The following is a 19,881-nucleotide window of genomic DNA, read 5'->3' as shown; positions in this document are numbered from 1 at the left end:
GGTTTTCTGGGGAGAAATGCAAACTAAACCACAGTTCCCACTGTGAGCTGTGCCATCCGTCTACACAACCTGATTCATGCTTCTCCTTATCCTCTCCTAAACTCGCCAGCTTCCCTGGTGGCTCAGTGGTAAAGAATCCGCCAGCCAGTGCAGGAGATGCAGGTTCAATCCCTGGGTCAGAAAGATTCCCCTGGAGAAGGAAATGGCAACCCACTCCAGTATTCTTGCCTGGAGAATCCCATGGACAGGGGAGCCTGGCAGGCTACAGTCCATAGGATCACAAAGAGGTGGACATGACTGAAGTGACTTAGCATTCAAGAAAACGGCACACAAACTCACAGTTGTGCAGTCGAAGGCATTGCTAACAGCCTGTCAGCATCCCTGATTTTCCTTAGTTTGCGCATCTGACTGCCTCTCCAATCTTCTTTTATAACATCCTACGTTTCCTCCATCCCTTGGAAGCAAAAGAGAAAAGGGAACACACCCTGGAAAAATTTGTAAACATTCCCTTTTTATCTGTCTTTAATAATAGGGCCTCCCTGATAGCTCAGCTGGTAAAGAATCCGCCTGCAATGTGAGAGACCTGGGTTTGATCCCTGGGTTGGGAAGATCCCCTGGAGAAGGGAAAAGCTACCCACTTCAGTATTCTGGCCTGGAGAATTTCATGGACTAAGTCCATGGGGTTGCAAAGAGTCAGACACCGTGGAGTGACTTTCACGTTCAATCAGTATAATATTTTATGCTATTTGCCAAAAGAGTATAACATACATAGACTATAAAAGATGAATTATAATATAAATTGAACTTAATTCCTAATAAGCCGAAAGTTCTTATTATAAATTCACCCATAATATTGATGAGATGGGCAATTGTTCATTTTGATGAGACTTCTGGTTATCATTTGCTTGTAGTCATTCCCTGAATCTATAATTTCCTCTAATTCTGATGACCTTATGTGGCTTGTATTTTATTTGCTGTATTATGTAGTTGGAGCTAATGATACAAGGAGCTCATGTAGTTCAATTAGTTTATTTAAATTCACAAGAAGCCTGAAAGCGTAATCTGTCACTTGCCTTAGAGCAGAGCAATTTCAGTCTCGTAGTTAATGTTAGGAATTAAGCCCCGAAGTAAATAACCATTTTATTCCCCTACGCTTTGTCTTGCCCATATCTTTCTGGAAACGTGCTGGAGAAGGAAGAGAAGGTTCAGGCCAAATGTTAAACTCAACCTTTGCTCCTGACTTAGATCCAGAAAAATGATGAACCTATAGAAATCTTCTCGATCCAAGGCCTTTGTATTTTTTCACTTTCAAAAGCTTTGAGAGATTTTGAAACTAGGGAAACTGAGTCTGTGAGCATCTGATACACCCAGCCAGTTTAGTCACTGAGAAAATATCTGCTAAGCGACTTGGGTTTCCCAGGTGGTTCACCAGTAAAAAAAATCTGCTTGCCAATACAGGAGACGTGGGGTCAATCCCTAGGTCGAAAAGATCCCCTGGAGAGGGAAATGGCAACCCACTCCAGTATTCTTGCCTGGGAATCCCATGAACAGAGGAGCCTGGTGGGCTACAGCCCACGGGAGTCACAAAGAGTCAGACACAACTGAGCACAGCTAAGCAGCTTACATCACAGGGACCTAAGCAGTGGTCTCTTGGATTGAATTTTCCACTTCCAAGCTGTGTACACTGTAGATACTTAATGAGTCCTCCAATTGATTTTGACTCAGTTTACCACTTCTGCTGATGCACTTCATGCCTGGTCTGTCATATAGACTTCTCACAATTCTCAGAACTTATTGGGACTGTTGCCAACAGAAGTCTCTGGTATCCCTTTTTACTGTAACTGTTCTTTATGTGGCTTTCTCCTTTTACCAGAATAGGAACATTCCACAGGGAAATAGATATAGAGTTGACAACATGTAGCAAATTATGGTTTTTTGCAGAGCAGCTGTGGCTGTCTCTCAAGCTCTCACAAACGTCGGAAGGGGTTCAGATGTGAGAACATGATCACACCCCCATTTGACAGATGAGAAAACTGAGGCACAGGCTATTATATATTGTGTGTAAAATTCAGTTTAACCATCTTGGGATGAAGCCACAACCAGAACTGCGGATTTTCCCACTATGATGCATAGCCGCTTTAAACTAGATTAGTCATGCCGTGTTAATCAGCCCTGACAAGTTTCAGCAGGAAAGATATTATAGAAAATCAGATCTGAGGTTCTTCTAAAGAGAGAGAGAAGAAGAAGAATTGGCACTAATTGTGAGAATAAGAATAATAAAAGTGTTAAATAGCTTGGTAGACAGGCCAGAGGGAAGCACCATGATAGAGAGACTGAACTAGTATCAGAAAGGTTATTTTTTAATACCAGGTATTTCGTCTGCTCTTGCAGAGAAGGTGTTAGTAATAATGAGGTGGAGGATGATAATAAAAACTTAACAGAGGGCTTACTATGTGCTCGGAACTGTTCAGACACTGTACATTAAATGTTCATCTTTACCCAAGTCTAGGAAGTGGGAGCTACTGTCATCCCCATTTTACAGATGTAATGGAGACCACAGGGTCCCGTGGAAAGAACAGCAGAGCTGGATTTTGAGCTCACATAGTCCAGGTCCAATATTTCGCAGGTGGCTTAGTGGTAAAGGATTTGCCCGCTACTGCAGGAGATCCAGGTTCGATCCCTGGGTTGGGAAGATCCCCTGGAGGAGGGCATGGCAACCCACTCCAGTGTTCTTGCCCGGAGAATCCCATGGACAGAGGAGCCTGGCAGGCTACAGTCCAAGGGGTCGCAAAGAGTCGGACATGACTGAGCGACTGAGCACACAAAAACTTCAGGCCCGGGGTCTGTTCCCTTCACCCCTGGTGCAGACTGCTTCTCCAGGAACCAGCCCAAGACAGAGCCGGCTTCAGGAACGTGGCTCCAAGACAAGAGGATCTGCCGCCGCCTCAGGATTTCGCTAAACTGGTTTCCCTCCTGTGGAAGGTGAGGGAATCTGAGAGGTTCTTCCCTGGCTTCCACGGGATCCCAAGCAGGCCCCTGGAGCTCCGATTGTCCCCGCAGGCCACTTTGGGAGCGCGCGCCATCTGCCGCCAATCTTGAAGTGAAGTGGCTCAGTCGTGCCTGACTCTTTGTAACCCCGTGGACCGTAGCCTACCAGGCTCCTCCGTCCATGGAGTTTTTCAGGCAAGAGTACTGGAGGGGGTTGCCATTTGCTTCTCTAGGGCTTCTTCCCAACCCGGGGATCGAACCTGGGTCTCCCGCACTGCAGGCAGATGCTTTACTGCCTGAGCCACCAGGGAACCCCCAATCTTCGCGTCAGATTTTCCCTCCACAGCCTGGCCGGGGCCCTTGAAAACACCATCACGTGCTGGAAGCTGTGAGCAGCCAAAACTCAACTGGAAAAGGTGAAATTCAGTGGATCAGGCTGAGACCCTGGCCCTCAACTCGCATTATCTCCCAAAGGGGCCCTTTTAGAGTCTGCTGATCAACAGCATGGCTCACACTAAGAAACAATTTCAAATTATCCTGAGTGATACAGTGGGGGCCTATTGTCAGTGTGAATTGTAGATCATATAAAATCCATTGCTTTTCCCATGGAAAACTAATGGGATATAGTTTTCTGTTAGCAATCTCTATGGGCAAAACTCCTACTGTTAATCCCTGTAACAATCTCCTAATTAATCTGTTTTCTTTCTTGCTTCCATATTTTAACTGACTTTTTCAATTAAGAGCATACGAGGAAAAGATTCTGAAACTTGTTTTTAAATAAGCAATTAGAAAACCCCCTTTTCCAATTATGCTTTTTCTTTCTCGCACCAACCTGATTCTGAAATCTTTTCTCAGCCAAAGCCGCATTTATTCTCTCCCACATCGTGTCATATAATGACCGTGTAATTCTGAGAGCTCAGATCTGTTGTTCTGCCAAGTACATGTTATAGTTATTTAACATTTTTCCTCGTCCTGTTGAGAATCAACATGGGTATTCTGTGTTAGAATCTTTCATGGTTGCTTATTTTAATAAACTTAATTCAGCTTGAAATTCTTATTTGCTTCTAGCCATTCTCCCTAAACTAAATTTTCCTGGAGTAGAGAGTATTTTTGGAGGTAGAATGAAGTGTACAAAAATCCTATGTAAACTATGTCCAAATTCTGTTATTGTTTTTAAATAAGGGATTCCAAACAATGTAAACCATTATATTAGATATAGAAATCTAATAATCAGGATAAGATTTTATTGTTGCTGTTGTTGTTTAGTTGCTAAGTCGTATCTGACTCTTTTGTGACCCCATATCCCTCCAGGCTCCTCTGTCCATGGGATTTCCCAGGCAAGAATACTGGAATGGGTTGCCATTTCCTTCTCTAGGGGATCTTCCCGACCCAGGGATCGAACCTGCATCTCCTGCCTTGATTGGCAGGCAAATTCCTTACTGCTGAGCCACCAGAGAAGCCCAGGATTTTATACATAGCATAAAACGTAAATCTGATCTGGCTCTCCTCCTGTTTCAAAATTTCAGTGGCAATCAAGTTCATAGCCCTTAACTTGACTCCCAGAGTTCGTTGTTATCTGGTTCTAGTCGACTTCTTCCTGTTTTTTCTCTTAACATCCTCTCCACTGCAGCCCACACCCCCTTCTGTGATACGGCCTTGAGAAACTTCATGAAGGTTCTGCCACTGTCTTCATTCTAACACTCTCCTCCATCTTCTCTCAGCCTACTCCAGAACCTGGTCCATAATTTGTAATTAAACATTTGTCTGTGTCGCTGTTTAGCCAATATCTGTCTTCACCACTGGATTGCAGGCTTCCGGAGGGGAGGCAGCAGATCCTATGTTTTTCTCATCTTTTAATTAACTAGCCCTTCGCTCAGTGCCTGACACAGAGCAATAAATATTTGTAGAATGAAGGAAGGAATGAGACCCTAGCCTGAAAATATACCACGAACAAACGTGAATGTGATTCCAGACCACCTGTGGTTTCTATAGTTGGTGGGTCCCACCTGGAACGAGTGGAGTCCTCTGGGGTTACCATCTCCACATTAGACCCTGACGTGGGGCCATCGGCCTGGACTCCTCCAGGGCTCCTGTTTTCCAGTTCTAGAAGGTTCTTCACAAGGAATCTGGGATGGCACTCTCCTACTCCATCCCACAGGAGCTGCGCCCGTCCTCGTCTACAGGGACTGGGTCTTACCTCTCTTATCTCTCCGCAAACGGTGTTTAACCAGGAGAGGAAGAGTTAAAACAAGAAACAATCCTGGCAGTCACAGGAAGACTTTTTCAAGACATTTTTCATCTTCATTTCTTGGACCAACATTGAGAGACACTATTTTTGACAGTTTTGTTTTGTTTCACAGTGATATACAGAGATGCTTTACATTGCTGCTCACTGCCCCCTCTCGCACTCGGGTATGACAACTTGCTTTGATAATCAGCAGTTTTTGTGCGATGATGCGTATCCTGACAAATCTTACTCCTTAACAAAAACTTCTTACAAGTTGTTTACTGTGTCAAATAGCTTGTTATATTTTGACTGCAGCTTTTCCTTTAGGACTGACAGAGTCCTGTAGGATCCCTTACTAAAATCTTGCTGCCTGGTTTTCCTAATCTTGAATTTGTATGCCTCAGACATCCATGCTATGATACCCTTCAAAATATTGATGTTAATATTAGATCAAACTCTTATTCAGGGTCCTCTCTTCAAATATGGGTTCTTGCAGAAATATCCTGTAGAATTGGATATCGTAAATATAAGATACTTAAATAAGTATAATTAAGTAACCTTTATCATGTTTTCAAATGAAAAGTTAGTCTATAGAAGAACCAAAACGCCAATCAAAATATAACTAAAGTAGTTTCGCACTTAATGTAAAGACGTGAAAAAGTGTTAGTCACTCAGTTGTGTCCTACTCTTTGCGACCCTATGAACTGTAGCCTGCCAGGCTTCTCTGTCCATGGAATTCTCCAGGCAAGAATACTGGAGTGGGTTGCCATTCCCTTCTCCAGGGGATCTTCCCCACCCAGGGATCAAACCCAGGTCTCTAGCATTGCAGGCAGATTGTTTACCTTCTGAGCCACCAGCGACTTAAAGAAAATGATAGACAAGTGTTTTTTCTTTCTTTGGTGATACTGACAACACTTCCTCAGTGCTTACTACCTGACAAGCATTTCTCAGCACCTTGTAGCTGTACTATTAATAACTCATCTAATCCTACAACAGCCCTTAGAGGAAAATACGGTAATTATTTTCATTGTACAGATGAAAACATGATACACAAGAAGTTCAAGTAACTTGCTCAAAGTTGCAAAGGTAGCAAAAAGCAGAGCCAACTTATGTGCCCAGGCTTCTGCCTTCCGAGCCTGGGGGCTTAACCACTCCTCTCGTCCCCTTCCAATGGACAGAGCCAGGCAAATCAGCTTTTTCCACTCCCAAATCTTCCTATATATTCTATTGTATTTTAAATCGTGTTAAGTAGCCTCTCATTCTGCAAAGGATAATGCTAGATTTTTACCCTCCCTGGCTGTTACCTATTGCTAATAAATAGGTTGACTTTGTGATGTAACTGAGTCAGGTAAATGTCGATTTAGAATCCGGCCCTACCACCCACTAATTATACTACCCTTGGAAAGTTTCTTGATCTTTCTGAGCCCATTAGCTATTTTGTAACATAGTGATCATTACAGCTATTATAAGGAGAAAATGAGATAACCCTGTATAAACTGTCTGGCACGTGGGTAATCAGTAATATTCCTCACTCCAAGTGTATAAGTAAGAACAGTAGGAAATTGTATTAATTCTCGTGGAAAAGAAGGTTCCATCAATAAATTACTAATTCAGTGTTGTAAATCATGTTCCATTCCCTGGAAATAGTTTATACAGTTCCTTAAGAGTCCCAGTTGTATCAAGAGATAAGAGCATTTACAAGAAAATAGTGCTTTTCCAGGCTAATCAAAATTTTTGCCTGCAACTGCAAAGCATTACATTAGAAGTGATGTGGTTGTTTAGTCGCTAAATCATGGCCAGCTCTTTGCAACCCCATGGACTGTAGCCCTCCAGGCTCCTCTCTCCGTGGGATTTCCCAGGCAAGAACACTGGAGTGGGTTGCCATTTCCTTCTCCAGGGGATCTTTCCATCCCAGGGATCAAACCCACATCTCCTGCATGTCTCCTGCATTGAAGGTGGATTCTTTACCGCTAAGCCATCGGGGAAGCCCCTTACATTATTAGACTGTGATCAAATCGACTATTATATGAACTAGCAAAATAAAATAGCCAGACTGGTAGACGTCAGAATGTTTCACGAATTCTAACTGTTCTATGGAATTCTGCTTTCCCAAATCCCCTCATGAAGCCCATTGTATGTTTAGGCATGCAAACCCATATGTACATCTTGTATTCCTGAACCTTTCTGGGTGTCGTCTCCCTAGTGAACTGACTGTGTTTAAAGAGAGTTTGAATTGAGGTTGTCTGGGGGCGACTTACACTATGTACAAGAAACGTCACTCTGTTTAGTTTTCCCCCACCCCTACTAATGGGCTGTGGCTACGGCCTATATCCCATGACCACCTCCCGCCATAGATGGTGTGAATGTATTTGGATACCTGACACAAGGCAGCCAATCCAAAGGCTGGTCACACACCTCTGTTGATGGAGCTGGCCTAATCTGAAGGTGTTCTTGGAGATTTGATTGTAGCAAACCCTGAGACTAAGGCCATTGTCAGGGGAGGACAGAAAGAGAAATAAAATAAGAGATGCCTGAGGCAAATTGGCAGGGCTGGAGGGACCCCAGGACATCATAAAACAATGAGCAGAGCAGAGTTATGATTAAATCTTCATCTTAAAATTCTGTGGAGAGAGGTAGATGGAGAGATGCCAAGACTGCTTTGATTCGGATTATTTTAAGTTGTGGGTCCAGTTTGCCTGTATTTTTACATTAGACCTTCCAATACTGGACCCAAGTTGTCTATTTCAGAAACTTCCCTGGTGGTCCAGTGGATAAGAATCTACCTTCCAATGCACAGGACATGGGTTCAATCCCTAGTCTGGTAACTGAGATTCTCCCTTGCCCCAGGGGTAACTAAGCCTATGAGCTGCAACCCGGCACAGCCAAAACAAACAAAAAAGTGTGTCTGTTGCATACATTAGGAAGCCGATGAAGCATCCACAATATGAACTTGAGCCTAAGGAGACACGCCAACCTTGCCCATGGGTATAGAATTACTTTAGCAGAAATGTGACCTATTCCTTCTGGTGTCCCAGTGCCTGCCTCAGTGTCCTCCCTGCAGAGGGTGGCACAGTTTCTCATGCTACGAACTCTAGGGCCTCAGGACAGCACAGGCTGATGAGCTCAGACCACCAGGACTAGACCAGGATCTCTGTCTGCCCTTCTCCACGGCAGCGCTGGGAGGTTCACACTTGGGAAGGAACCCGCGCTGCCAAACGCACAGCTAAAACAAGCGGGAGGCAGAGGGAGAACTCCAGATGTTTAGAATTAGGATGACTATAAACAAATTTGTTTCTCCAGATCCACCCAGCTTGCTTTTTAAAATTACTTTTATATCTGGTAAACAAACTCATATTCTCTTTTCTTGGTTGCTAATAGACTAATTCTTCAAGGAATGACAATTCTCATACTGGTTAACACAGTTCATTATTCTTTCTCCAGAAATTGCATCATTCACGCATCAACATGATTCAGTCGGTAGTTTGGAAAAGGTGGGAATTCAGTATAAACGTTAATTACCATTTGCAGTCACTCTTCAAAGACCGGCTTTAGGCACACCTGTCACCTAATTAATTTTATTTTTCACTTTGCCAACTTTAACATCACAACGTTACTTTCATTGTACACACTTCACTATGTTAAAACATGACATTAAATGTTATGTAACTGTCACGGGAGCTGGGCAGGGACACGGGCAGCAGCATTCATGTAGCAAGCTGATCTGTTGCAGGTGATCATCTGAGTTCACCTGTGCATCAGTTAAGAAATGTCCACTCCTAGACTAATACTCCTTCCATCACTCAAATCAGGGATGTCTTCAGCCAACCTGGAGCACACATTTCAAGTAATCAGATAGTGCTGATTACTACCCCCACAGCATAAATGTGGCACATAATTATTCACATATTGTCATCATGCCAGCATGCACATTTAGCAAGTTCAAAGCTTCCTTTTGATAAGTCACAATAAATGTGCTCCTCTGATCACCCTCCACACTGCCTAGAAGGGTCTGACTTGACTCTCTCCAGTCACGTTTCCTTAGGGTCTTTTGTCAGAGTTAGAATCCATTCAAAACAACAGTAACATCTCAGGAAGCTTCTCTGTTCAACAGGTTTGAGCAAGGTTGACGATCGGCTAATGCCTGATCCACTCCTGTGTGTTCCAACTCTGATGTATGTTCCAACACATCTGTGCTCGCACACACATAGATACACACCTTCGCATAGATGAAGTGATTGTGAAATGGTTGACAACGAGTTGAAAGCTACTAACCGTGCTAAAACTGACTCTTTTTTTCTCCCCCAGGGCCGTTGTTCAAGAGAGAATTGCAAGTATCTTCACCCTCCCACACATTTAAAAACTCAACTAGAAATTAATGGGAGGAACAATTTGATCCAGCAAAAAACTGCAGCAGCCATGCTTGCCCAGCAGATGCAATTTATGTTTCCAGGAACCCCGCTCCATCCCGTGGTGAGTACACCGAAGCTAACGAGGATGGGCTTACTGATGAAAGTGTCCGTACGGGCAATGTACCAACCATTGACCTAAAATGGCCTCTTGTCTACTTTGTCTCTTTGGCTACATTTAAAGCAAATAGCTTTGAAGCTAAATAGATGCTGAAAAGAGGGTTTTTTAGATTATCCAAATGGGAAAAAAATGCATGAGGAAACCGTAGGCAAAGGCAATTTCTAATCGATACCCGGAAAAATCTGTGTCGCTCCAGCTCTTTCTCACCAATCACCTCCATATTTGAGCTATCTTAGAAGGAAAATAGTTCTCCATTGAGAGTATGAATCGATGATCTATGCAAAGAGGCGCTTTTGATGCCTAAAACATGTTTAGCAAGGCAACAGATTATTTCGTTTCAATGGTGTCATTTTAAGGAAGGGGAAAAATGAAACCAGAGAAGTTAATGGATTTACCCAATGTCCTGCAGTTAATCAGTTGTGGAGCTGGCCCTAGACCTCAGACATCTTGACCAGGGTGCTTTCTGCTGTCTGCTCCCCCCTCCACCCTGGGCCTGAAAGAAGCCTGAACCAGGATGCCTCAGCCACCCACACCTAATATCTCAGAGGCCTGCAGAAGGTGTGGCAGCCGTGGTGAGGACTGCAAGATTAAATGCCAAGGGAGTTCAGTCTATAAATATGTATTGTGTAATATTTTCTCCCTGATTTCACAGTGTTTGAAAGTATTTCCTTAAAGGTCTGGAAATTGCTTTAGGAATGAGGCCCTGAGGGAAAGGAGTGCAATTTTTTTTTTGCCTTTAGTGAAGTTCGTTCACATTTGTAAATTATTTGTCAAAAACAAGCTAATATAAAAAAAAAAAAAAAACCAAAGCCAGTGAAGTGAGTGAAATTTGCTCTTTTTAAAAAAAAAAAGTATATACACAAAAGACGATTGTTTAAAAATCAGTCTTTATTGTATGAAAATTCTATTGTTACTGAAAGCTGCTAAATGCAAAAAGGATAGCTACCAGGGAGTTGTGTTTTCTTATTGTGTATCTGTGAGATGAGACAGGAAGGTGGGGGCGGTCCAGGAAGAGAGGAGAGGAGCTGGGTAGGTGGTTGGCAATCCTTTTTGTCTCCAGGTTTCTGCCCAAGAGTAGTGAGTGGCAGCAAGTAGCCAGGAACCAGCTCTGCCCAGAGTGAAAAAAGTGCAGGTGCAGGTGTGAAGGACCCTCAGATAAATAAGCTACAGTCCTGGAGGGGTAGACAGACTCAGGGGAAAGGCAAAACAAGGTTCAGGCCCAGGGAACTAGATTTCAGATGAGTCAGGAAAGGCTGGTTAGAGGAAATCCCGAATAAGAACATCTTAGGGCTTTCCTGGTGGCCCAGCAGTAAAGAATCTCTCTGCCGATGCAGGAGATGCTGGTTCCATCCCTGGGTTGGGAAGATCCCATGGAGAAGAAAATGGGAACCTACTCCTATATTCTTGCCTGGAGAAAGCCCATGGACAGAGGAACCTGGCGGGCTACAGTCCAGGGGGGTTGCAAAGAGTCAGACACAACTAAGCAACTGAGCATACACATAGGCATTTAAGTGGATCTATTTAAAACCACTCACAAGTATATTTTATGGTTTCTTTGTTGATACACACATATAAATTATTTTATTAAATTACCCAAATGCTAAAATAATTTAGTTATACATATTAAATAATGTCTATGGGAATAAATTGAGAACCACCTAGGTCAACACAGTAGCAGTGCATTATATCTCACTCATTTTAATCATTCACTTCTTATTTATTTAGAATCTGTAAGGATTGACCCTGGTACTCCATAATGGCCTGTTAATAAGGAATTCCATCCCTGTTCTAAACTGTTAATTGAATTTTCTTTGAAAGTTATGTTTCCATACTGTCTCATATATTAATTAGAGGACAATAATCACGATTACTCTGTGAGAAAGAAGTATTGCGTTTAAATATTTTAAGAGAGGTTTTTAAATCACAAGAAAAATTAGGACGCAAAAATGTAATAAGCTTAAAAGTCATTGAGTCTACAAACAAGTAATTTCAGAGTCACAGGAATGAATTAGTGACAGTAGAATAGGTCCTGGAAACTTCCAAGGAAATAGTGTCTTTGCTGATGTGGTTGAGCTGGGCGTCTTGAGGTGGGGACATTCTCCAGGATTAAATGCAATCACAGGCATCCTTATAAGAGAGGCAGAGGGAGAGTTAACTCACACACAGAAGAGGAGAAAAGCAATGTGCTCATGGAGGCCAAGACTGGAGTGATGGAGCCACAAACCAAGGAACGCCAGCAGCCACCAGAAGCCGGAAGAGTCAAGGGACTGACTCCTCTTCCCTGGAGCCTCCAGAGGGAACACAGTCTTGCCAGAACCTTGATTTTGTCCCAGTGCAACTGGTTTCAGACTTACGGCCTCCAGAATTCTGAAAGAATAAATGCGTGTTGTGTAAGCCACCAGGTTGGTGGGAATCTGTTAGACCAGCCTTGGGAAACTAATACATGCAAAAATTGCTCAAGACAAAGAAATTGCTAAACAGAGTCACAAGTGCCACTCTATTTTTAGGTTTCCTTCTAGGGTAAGCTTCTCTAAAGAGCTCTGGATGGTTTTTTCACACCCTTTATCTTCCATCTGCCCTGAAATCTCTCATCTGCTGAAATCTCTCACCAGTGACCTCCATATTGCTAAACATAAAAAGGTAGTCACTGACGCTTTCATTGTTCTTTCGACCTCTTGGTAACAGGCAATCAGTCTCTCCTTAGTAGCATGTGACCCATCTCCTTTGCAGAGCACCCATTCCTCTCTGGGACGCACCCCTTCCTCTCTGATCACGCCTTCCTTCACTGTCTCCTTTGCCCGTTCTTTTCCTCTGTTCTATTCGGGCTTCCCTGATAGCTCAGTTGGTAAAGAATCTGCCTGCAACGCAGGAGACCCCGGTTTGATTTCCGGAGTCAGGAAGATCTGCTGGAGAAGGGATAGGCTACCCACTGCAGTATTCTTGGGCTTCTCTTGTGGCTCAGCTGGTAAAGAATCCGCTCGCAATGCGGGAGACCTGGGTTCTATCCCTGGGTTGGGAAGATCCCCTGGAGAAGGGAAAGGCTACCCACTCCAGTATTCTGGCCTGGAGAATTCCGTGAACTATCCTCATGGGGTCTCAAAGAGTCAGACACGACTGGGCGACTTTCATTTTCCTCTATTCTATATTGAGGCTGCTATACACTGAAGTTCCCAGTGCTGGCCACCTCTATCACTTACCTGCTCCTTCATGGTCTCATCAATTCCTGTGACTGTGGGTCTTCTCCAGGCTGAGAACTACCAAAGGCATGTTCCCAATCCAGACGTCTCCTCTGAGCTCCAGGTTTAGCTACCCAACCTCCTACTGGACTCCCCTTCAGATTTTTCACAGGAACTTGACATGCTTAAGACCAATTTTTCATTCTACTACCTTCTTATCTCAGTAAGTGGTGTAGCCAGCAGTTTCAAACCAAAACCAAACAGGTTCTCTCACATCCAGTTCATCAGCAAGTCCTATCATATGCCCTCAAGCCCACCTACTTCTCCTTCTGCCAGCACCCTCATCTTTGCTGCCATCAACCTTTCTTTCAAAATACTTTATAGGCTTTACCCTCCTTGTGGTGTTTGTTCAGTCGCTCAGTCGTGTCCAGCTCTTTGCAATCCCATGGACTGTAGCCCACCTGGCTCCTCTGTCCATGGGATTTCCCAGGCCAGAATACTGGAGTAGGTTGCCATTTCCTTCTCCAGGGGATCTTCCCAACCCAGGGATCGAACCCGTGTCTCCTGCATTGCAGGTGGATTCTTTACCGCTGAGTCACAACTCTTGCTTTATTCCAGTGTGCACAGCAACCAGGGGAATCTTTTAAACACATAAATGGTATAACGTCACTCCCTTACTTAAAACCCTTCAATGCTTTCCCGTTTCACTGGAGACAAAGTCTAAATGTGTAACCTTGATTTTATGGACAGTGTCATCTGCGGTCAAGTCCCTACCCAGCTCACCTCATCAGAGGCCACTCTTCTTGTGTCCACTGAGACCAAACCACACTTTCAGCTCTCTGAACACACAGAGTTCCTGTTTGCTTAAAGGCCTTTACTTTTGCTGGAAGCTTCCTACTAATCTTCACATTTTAACATCATCATATTCATAAGGACTCCAACTCTATTGGCTGCAACCCACTGCCAATCTCTATCTCTAGCCTCTATCTTCTGTCCATCTCAGAAATGAGGCCTCTTCATTTCTGCTTATCCATAAAATTTTCTTTCTTTGTTCTTCCCCATTAGGGTTTAAGTTCAATAAATGGAGACACCGTGTTCTGGCACCATGTCTGTACCAGCAATGAATATTTATTGAATGAATGACAATGCAAACTATTCTTTCCTCTTACAACTCTTCTGTCTCAAATTCATTATGTCTGCAAAGTCGCATTCACCTTTCCTCCGAGCAGTTTTTCCTTCTCCAGTTCCTAATGGGGTATGACAGCAGTTCTTCCTCTCCTTTCCGTACGGCGCCACCCCTCGACTCCCACACAAACATCACATGTACACTCACAATAAAGTGGCAAGTGGGTGGCCTTTAGTAGGACAGAGATTAAGAGCCTGTGCAATCCAGTCCTTAGTGGCAAGATCTTGCACTGAGCATCCTGCCCTCCAGAGATGCCTCTGGGAGTAAAGGGAGAAGCTTAAGAGATGCCATGTTTTAGGCCTTTCTGTTTAAGTACCAAATACCTATCCTTTGAAGTCAGAGCTTTCTAAATGCATGAGCTCTCATGTTCTTGTTTTAAAAAGGCGATCGACCACATTTTAGAGCCATGAGCTGTGTCAGTCCTCTTAGTCAGTCCTCCCCAGCCCTGATCCTTTCAAGCCACTACAAAATATCCAAGTGCGTGTGCGTGTGTGTGTGTGTGTGTGTGATCTCTGAGGCCACATCTACTACTGTAAGTTACAGAGAAAGAAGAGTGGAGAGTGAGAAGCCAGGGAGAGAAACACAGGCTCTCGGGGTGAAGTCCAGAGGGAAGATGGCAAGACCTGCACTTCGGACGTGATTTTCTTCTGGAAGACTTCCTTCATCTCTTGTCCTCGGGCCTCGCTGCAGCTGGTGCTGGGAGAGGACAAGGACCTAATGGATCTCAGACCACCTGGCAACAGCCCCCCTCCAGGAACCACGGGGCCAGCTCTCCCGGCCCTGGCGGGTGGGCTCCCAAGAGTGCCCTGAAGATGCTGCCTTACTAGCTACCAACTCAGACCCGAACCCGGACATCAGCCTCCACTCTACCTCGAGACTTTTGCTCGAATCCAGCATCTGAGACCCACTTTCCCAGGCAGCCGGCTGTTCAGAGCAGCTCCAGCCTCCTGTCTGCAGGAGGCCCTGGGCTGACCGTGGGACGTGGCTCCCCAGCAAGGCTCACTCTGTACGCTTATGTCTTAAGGACAGCTCGTGGTGGTTTGTTTTTTTCTTTTTCCCCCTTCTTCTGTTTGATGAAATTACCAACAAAATCTAGTAAGGGCAGAGGAGTCAGAACAGCCCCTGACTGGGAGCCAGGAGTCCGGGGCGCTTTGCCTTGAGTCCACCTTGGCAGCACTGACCTTGGGTAATCCATGCAGCCTCTGGTCTAAATTGCTTTCACCTGTAAGACTGTGCAGTTCTCGCTGCCAGGCTCGCTTCTCGCAGGTGTTGAGAAGATTAAAGCAGACACGGTGTGTGCAGACGCTTTTGAGAACAGCCCAACCTTTCACAGATGTAAGGTATTACTGTCACTAATAATAACAACAACAATAATAACATAGTGCCCATCTCTGAAAAGCACTATAACTATTTTTTTTTTACTTTTCAACTTCAATGAAAAACACTCTTGATGAGAAAATATTTCATTGAATCTATCTTCATAAAGTCTATGAACTTTTAACTTTCACATGAAAGAAAACATATACTTTCCCAGTCTATATTCAAAATAGAGACAATGTGTGCCTTCACTTAATAATATTTTATACCTCTATTGTTATATTTCTATGCTAATTACATTCCTATTATAGAACCAATGGATAGTTTTGGGGTGGGGCTTATTATTAATACTAACTTTTACACTACTAATGATAGCTGCTATTTTTGAAGTCCAACTATGGGAAGTAAGAGAGAAATAACATCTTGCTCAGCCCAACTCTTTAAGCTAAGTAGTTTTACTTCCCTTCTGCAGAAAAGCTCAGGGTAAAACTTTCCTGCCTAGGGTAAAAATGAATAACTGGCCAACCTCAGGATTTTGAATTAATGTCTCCCTTTGTCTCATATTTGTGTTTTTACTTTTAAATAATACTCTCCGTGAACTCTATTACAGCTGTGCATCAGTAGAACAAACTGCAACATTCCTTTTTGATCATTAAATTAGATGAAAAAGTAACATATTTGAGAAAGCAAAATTTAGCTAATTGCAAGAGATTTGTTGATGTCCAAAAAAGTTTGGGGAAATGAGTTTTGAGGTTCTGACAGCCCATAGACAGTCAAGATACAACATGAATTTCTGTCACCATGCTGATCCGGGCTTCAAATGATCTACAAGGGAGTGATATTGGAAATTTGATTCGATAGAAAGTCAAAAATGGAGATGTGGGGGAGGGCTTTTTTCTTAATGTTTATTTTGATCATTAGTCTTTGAGTTAATTACAGAACTAGTACTAGGTTTTCTTAATATTTATTTTCACTCATTTATGACAGTGGTCCTCAAACTGGGCCGCACATCAAATCATGTAATGAAATTTTTAATGCAGATTTCAAGACCCCCCCCTCAACCCAGATCTGTTAAGTCAGAACTTGTGATATCTCTATCTATGAAATTCCCCCCAGGCATTTCTGATCTAGCTGGTTCTTTGAATCACTGGTCTTTTTTGTGATTTATGACCTTTCAGAATTGATTCTCTTAAATCTTAACATTATATCGTGCTTATACCATTTAAATCACTTGGCTTCTTTTCAACGGTACTGAATTATAAAAGCTACAGTTACTGAAAACCACAGCATTCTATAATTATGACTCAAATGGGTTGAAAATGGAAAACATACACATATAAAATTTTGTAGAAAGTCAAGGAGGAAAAAAATCCTAGCTGCCATCAATTTCCCATGTTGAGACCTCATGTTGCGACTTTCTCCCAAAGTGAATTTTATGTCAGAGCCATAAAGATCTAAGAGCCCCTCCCGGGAATGCTGGCAGCAGCTCTCACAGGCCATTAGAATCACCTCTTCCATCCCTCCCCACCCCCAGCCACTTCAGTAAAGACTTTCAGCCTCTCTAAGAGCTCCCCAATAGAGCTATCAATAATTCACTGTTTTCTAACATGATCATTTGTAAGAGATATTTTTCTGTTACTGCTGTCAACAAAAACCTGTTTAATACGCACAGATTATTATTTTCCCCATATGTTCCACAACTCAGAGCTATAAATAGACAACAAGAATGTTACCCGCAATGTCCAAATAGAGAAGGAGCATGACATGGCCAACGGCGTTGCTCAATATTAAAAAACTGCATTAACGTGTAATTGCAAATGTCTGAAAACCGGTCCTAAAAATGAATAGGTTAAAAGTCATCCAATAACAAAAACAAACCAACAAAACGATACGGTCTCAAATCAGTGCAAAACTTATTCTAAGAAAAATCTTTATCTAGCATCTTGAATTTTTAACATCAGCTCCTTTAAAGTGAAGCCAAGTTTGTTCTCTTAAACGTGCGTTATCTCCTTTCTGAAAGGCGTACTTTCAGGTGAAGCTTTTGAAAACCATCATCCCATCCACCCTCTAGTATATTTTGTCTTATCCCTGGACAAAGAGGACAGTGATAAAGAGGTTTTAATAGGGTACTCTACGCCTTTATCACTGCCTCGTTGACTTTGTGACTTAGGAAACCAAAGCAACTTTTAATGGCCAACAGAAAAGTTCAAGCTTTTCCATGCATCCTCTTGGGAAAAGAAGACCAGATCTAGACATAGTTGAGCTAGGGCAAGAAATAGCAGGTCTATGTGAAAACTGCCTATGAATTTGGGAATTTTACATGCTAGTGATAGAATATGGTGGCATACTGGTAAGTCTGAGCAAAATAAAATACCAAATAATCCCCAGTTCTTGAGAGTGTACAAACTTGATCAGTCTGAAAATCAGTCTGTATTCATGGTGTTTGTATTTTCTTCTCCCTTTGAGAGACATGTAGAAGACATCAAAGATCATGAGTTAGAGTTCCATAAATTTTACTGCCTTCATGTTGTGACACCTCACTAGTGTGGAATGATGAGCCACTGGAATGGAATAACCATTTTCTTTTCTTGAGAACACTTTCATGGGAATAAAAGTTTAACCCGGTTCCTATAGTTAAGTTTCTATGACATTCTCCTTTGTGTTTATATGGTTTGGGAAAGAGAGGGTCTATATGGTTTCGTTTTTATTAAGCACAAAACAGAGAGACTTAATGAATTTTCACAGTTCATCACTGATTTTTGCAACTAACACAAAGAGTCTTATATGCAGTGAGTAAATGTTGTTGGTGATTTTTTAAAGTTTTATTCTAAAGACGTCTTTGTCCTGTGTTGTTATCTTCCTTTAACAGCCCACTTTTCCTGTAGGTCCCGCAATAGGGACAAATACGGCGATTAGCTTTGCTCCTTACTTAGCACCTGTAACCCCTGGAGTTGGGTTAGTCCCAACGGAAATTCTACCCACCACACCTGTTATTGTTCCCGGAAGTCCACCTGTCACTGTCCCGGGCTCAACTGCAACTCAGAAACTTCTCAGGACTGACAAACTGGAGGTACTTCAATTATATTTGTGTTTTGAGATGCCTTTGGGGGTAGCAGTGTACTTCTATGGAAGTGAATGCTTGTAAGATACCAATTCAGTCTTGCAAAACAGCCACACACACAGATTCACCTAAAAGTCATGCATTTCATAATTCTACTGTTGGAATTGAAGGCCGAGTATAAAGGAAATTAGTCTCTGGGAAAAGAATAAGTTCAATACAAATAAAAACCGATTGTGTGGAATGTATATTCAGAGGCAAGATATGCAACAACCAATGGAAGGCTGAATCAATCACTATGTAGGTCATGGAAATGGCTCCCAAGGGTTCCAACTGTGTCAGGCATAAACCTTTGCTGGATCCTGGAGAGGTCTGGGAATGAGCAGGTTGGGAAGCCAGCAGTCAGGACAAAGGGACACTCAGGACAGAGGTGGGAGGAAGCAGGACAAAGGCTGCAGACCAACCGGTATGATCATATTTCAGTTTAAGAACTAGTATGGCTGCTCCAGCATGCTCCAGCCCCGGTTGTATGTAGGTAAACAAGGGGAACTAGAGCCTGGGAGAGTCTGATTATTGATTTGAGTTATTTTCTTTCACTGATATTCAAGTCTTCTAGAAAAGTCAAGAAAACATATTTATAAAACATAATTCTTAAGTCAGGAGTCAAACCAGCTCACCTGGGTTTAACTTTACTGGGTTAAATTTCTTTTTAATCAGGGCATCCATTTATCTTAACTACTGTATGCTCTGATATTTAATAGAGCATTTTATATGGAGTATAAAGAATCTGATAGATTTTTCAAAGGGCTCCTTTAATTCAATCACCAATTATAGTTAGGTGATACATATGTAAGATTAGGATATATAGTGTGCTTTATCTTGGGATTGTTTGAGAATGTTCTTTCAATGTGCATTTGTTTAAATATTTACTCAATAAATCTTGAAAGTGATAAAAATGTTGCCTAATATCAGCTTCCATCTGAAGTATATGGATCCCCAAATGAAAAGACTATAAACTTCCATGCTACTGTTTTGATCCAGCCTTCCCCTGTGAATATTGAACAGACCTTTCACGGGACTGGAAAAGTGTTTGGGGCGCCACCTGGTGGACCTATGAAGCTTTCCTGTTCAGTACGTGACTCTGGTTTAGAAAACAAATTAAATCAGTCGAGCTGGGAACAAGTTGTCCTTCCCAACAGGATTGGCAGACCAAGACATATGTAAAAATGATTCACGAGGACTTTAGCAAAGCAGCTTGCAATTCATTTCAGAGCAGGAATGAGGTCGGCTGCACACAGAGCCCCTAGGTAAATAAATGCTCGACACCCAATGCAGTCTCAGCCTCGAGACATTCCAGTTACATGGGGAGGCTTACTCACAATCTGTGGGAACAGCTTAGTAA

The 19,881-nt window shown here is 42.8% G+C and overlaps 1 protein-coding gene across 10 annotated transcripts in view; it reads left to right on the top strand.

Moving 5' to 3' along the window:
* Positions 1–19,881, top strand: part of MBNL2 (muscleblind like splicing regulator 2) — a 164,285-nt gene that overhangs the window by 99,241 nt on the left and 45,163 nt on the right. For all 10 annotated transcript variants that reach the window (XM_070471493.1, XM_070471495.1, XM_020905400.2 and 7 more), the window contains exons 3-4: positions 9,521–9,685; positions 18,291–18,491. In XM_070471493.1, the coding sequence (XP_070327594.1) occupies positions 9,521–9,685; positions 18,291–18,491 (366 nt within the window). The remainder of the gene's footprint in view (positions 1–9,520; positions 9,686–18,290; positions 18,492–19,881) is intronic.

Source organism: Odocoileus virginianus, chromosome 8, assembly GCF_023699985.2.
Source record: "Odocoileus virginianus isolate 20LAN1187 ecotype Illinois chromosome 8, Ovbor_1.2, whole genome shotgun sequence".
NCBI lineage: Eukaryota > Metazoa > Chordata > Mammalia > Artiodactyla > Cervidae > Odocoileus > Odocoileus virginianus.
The sequence above is the reverse complement of the archived record's forward strand: the minus strand, read 5'-3'. Positions and strand labels throughout refer to the sequence as shown.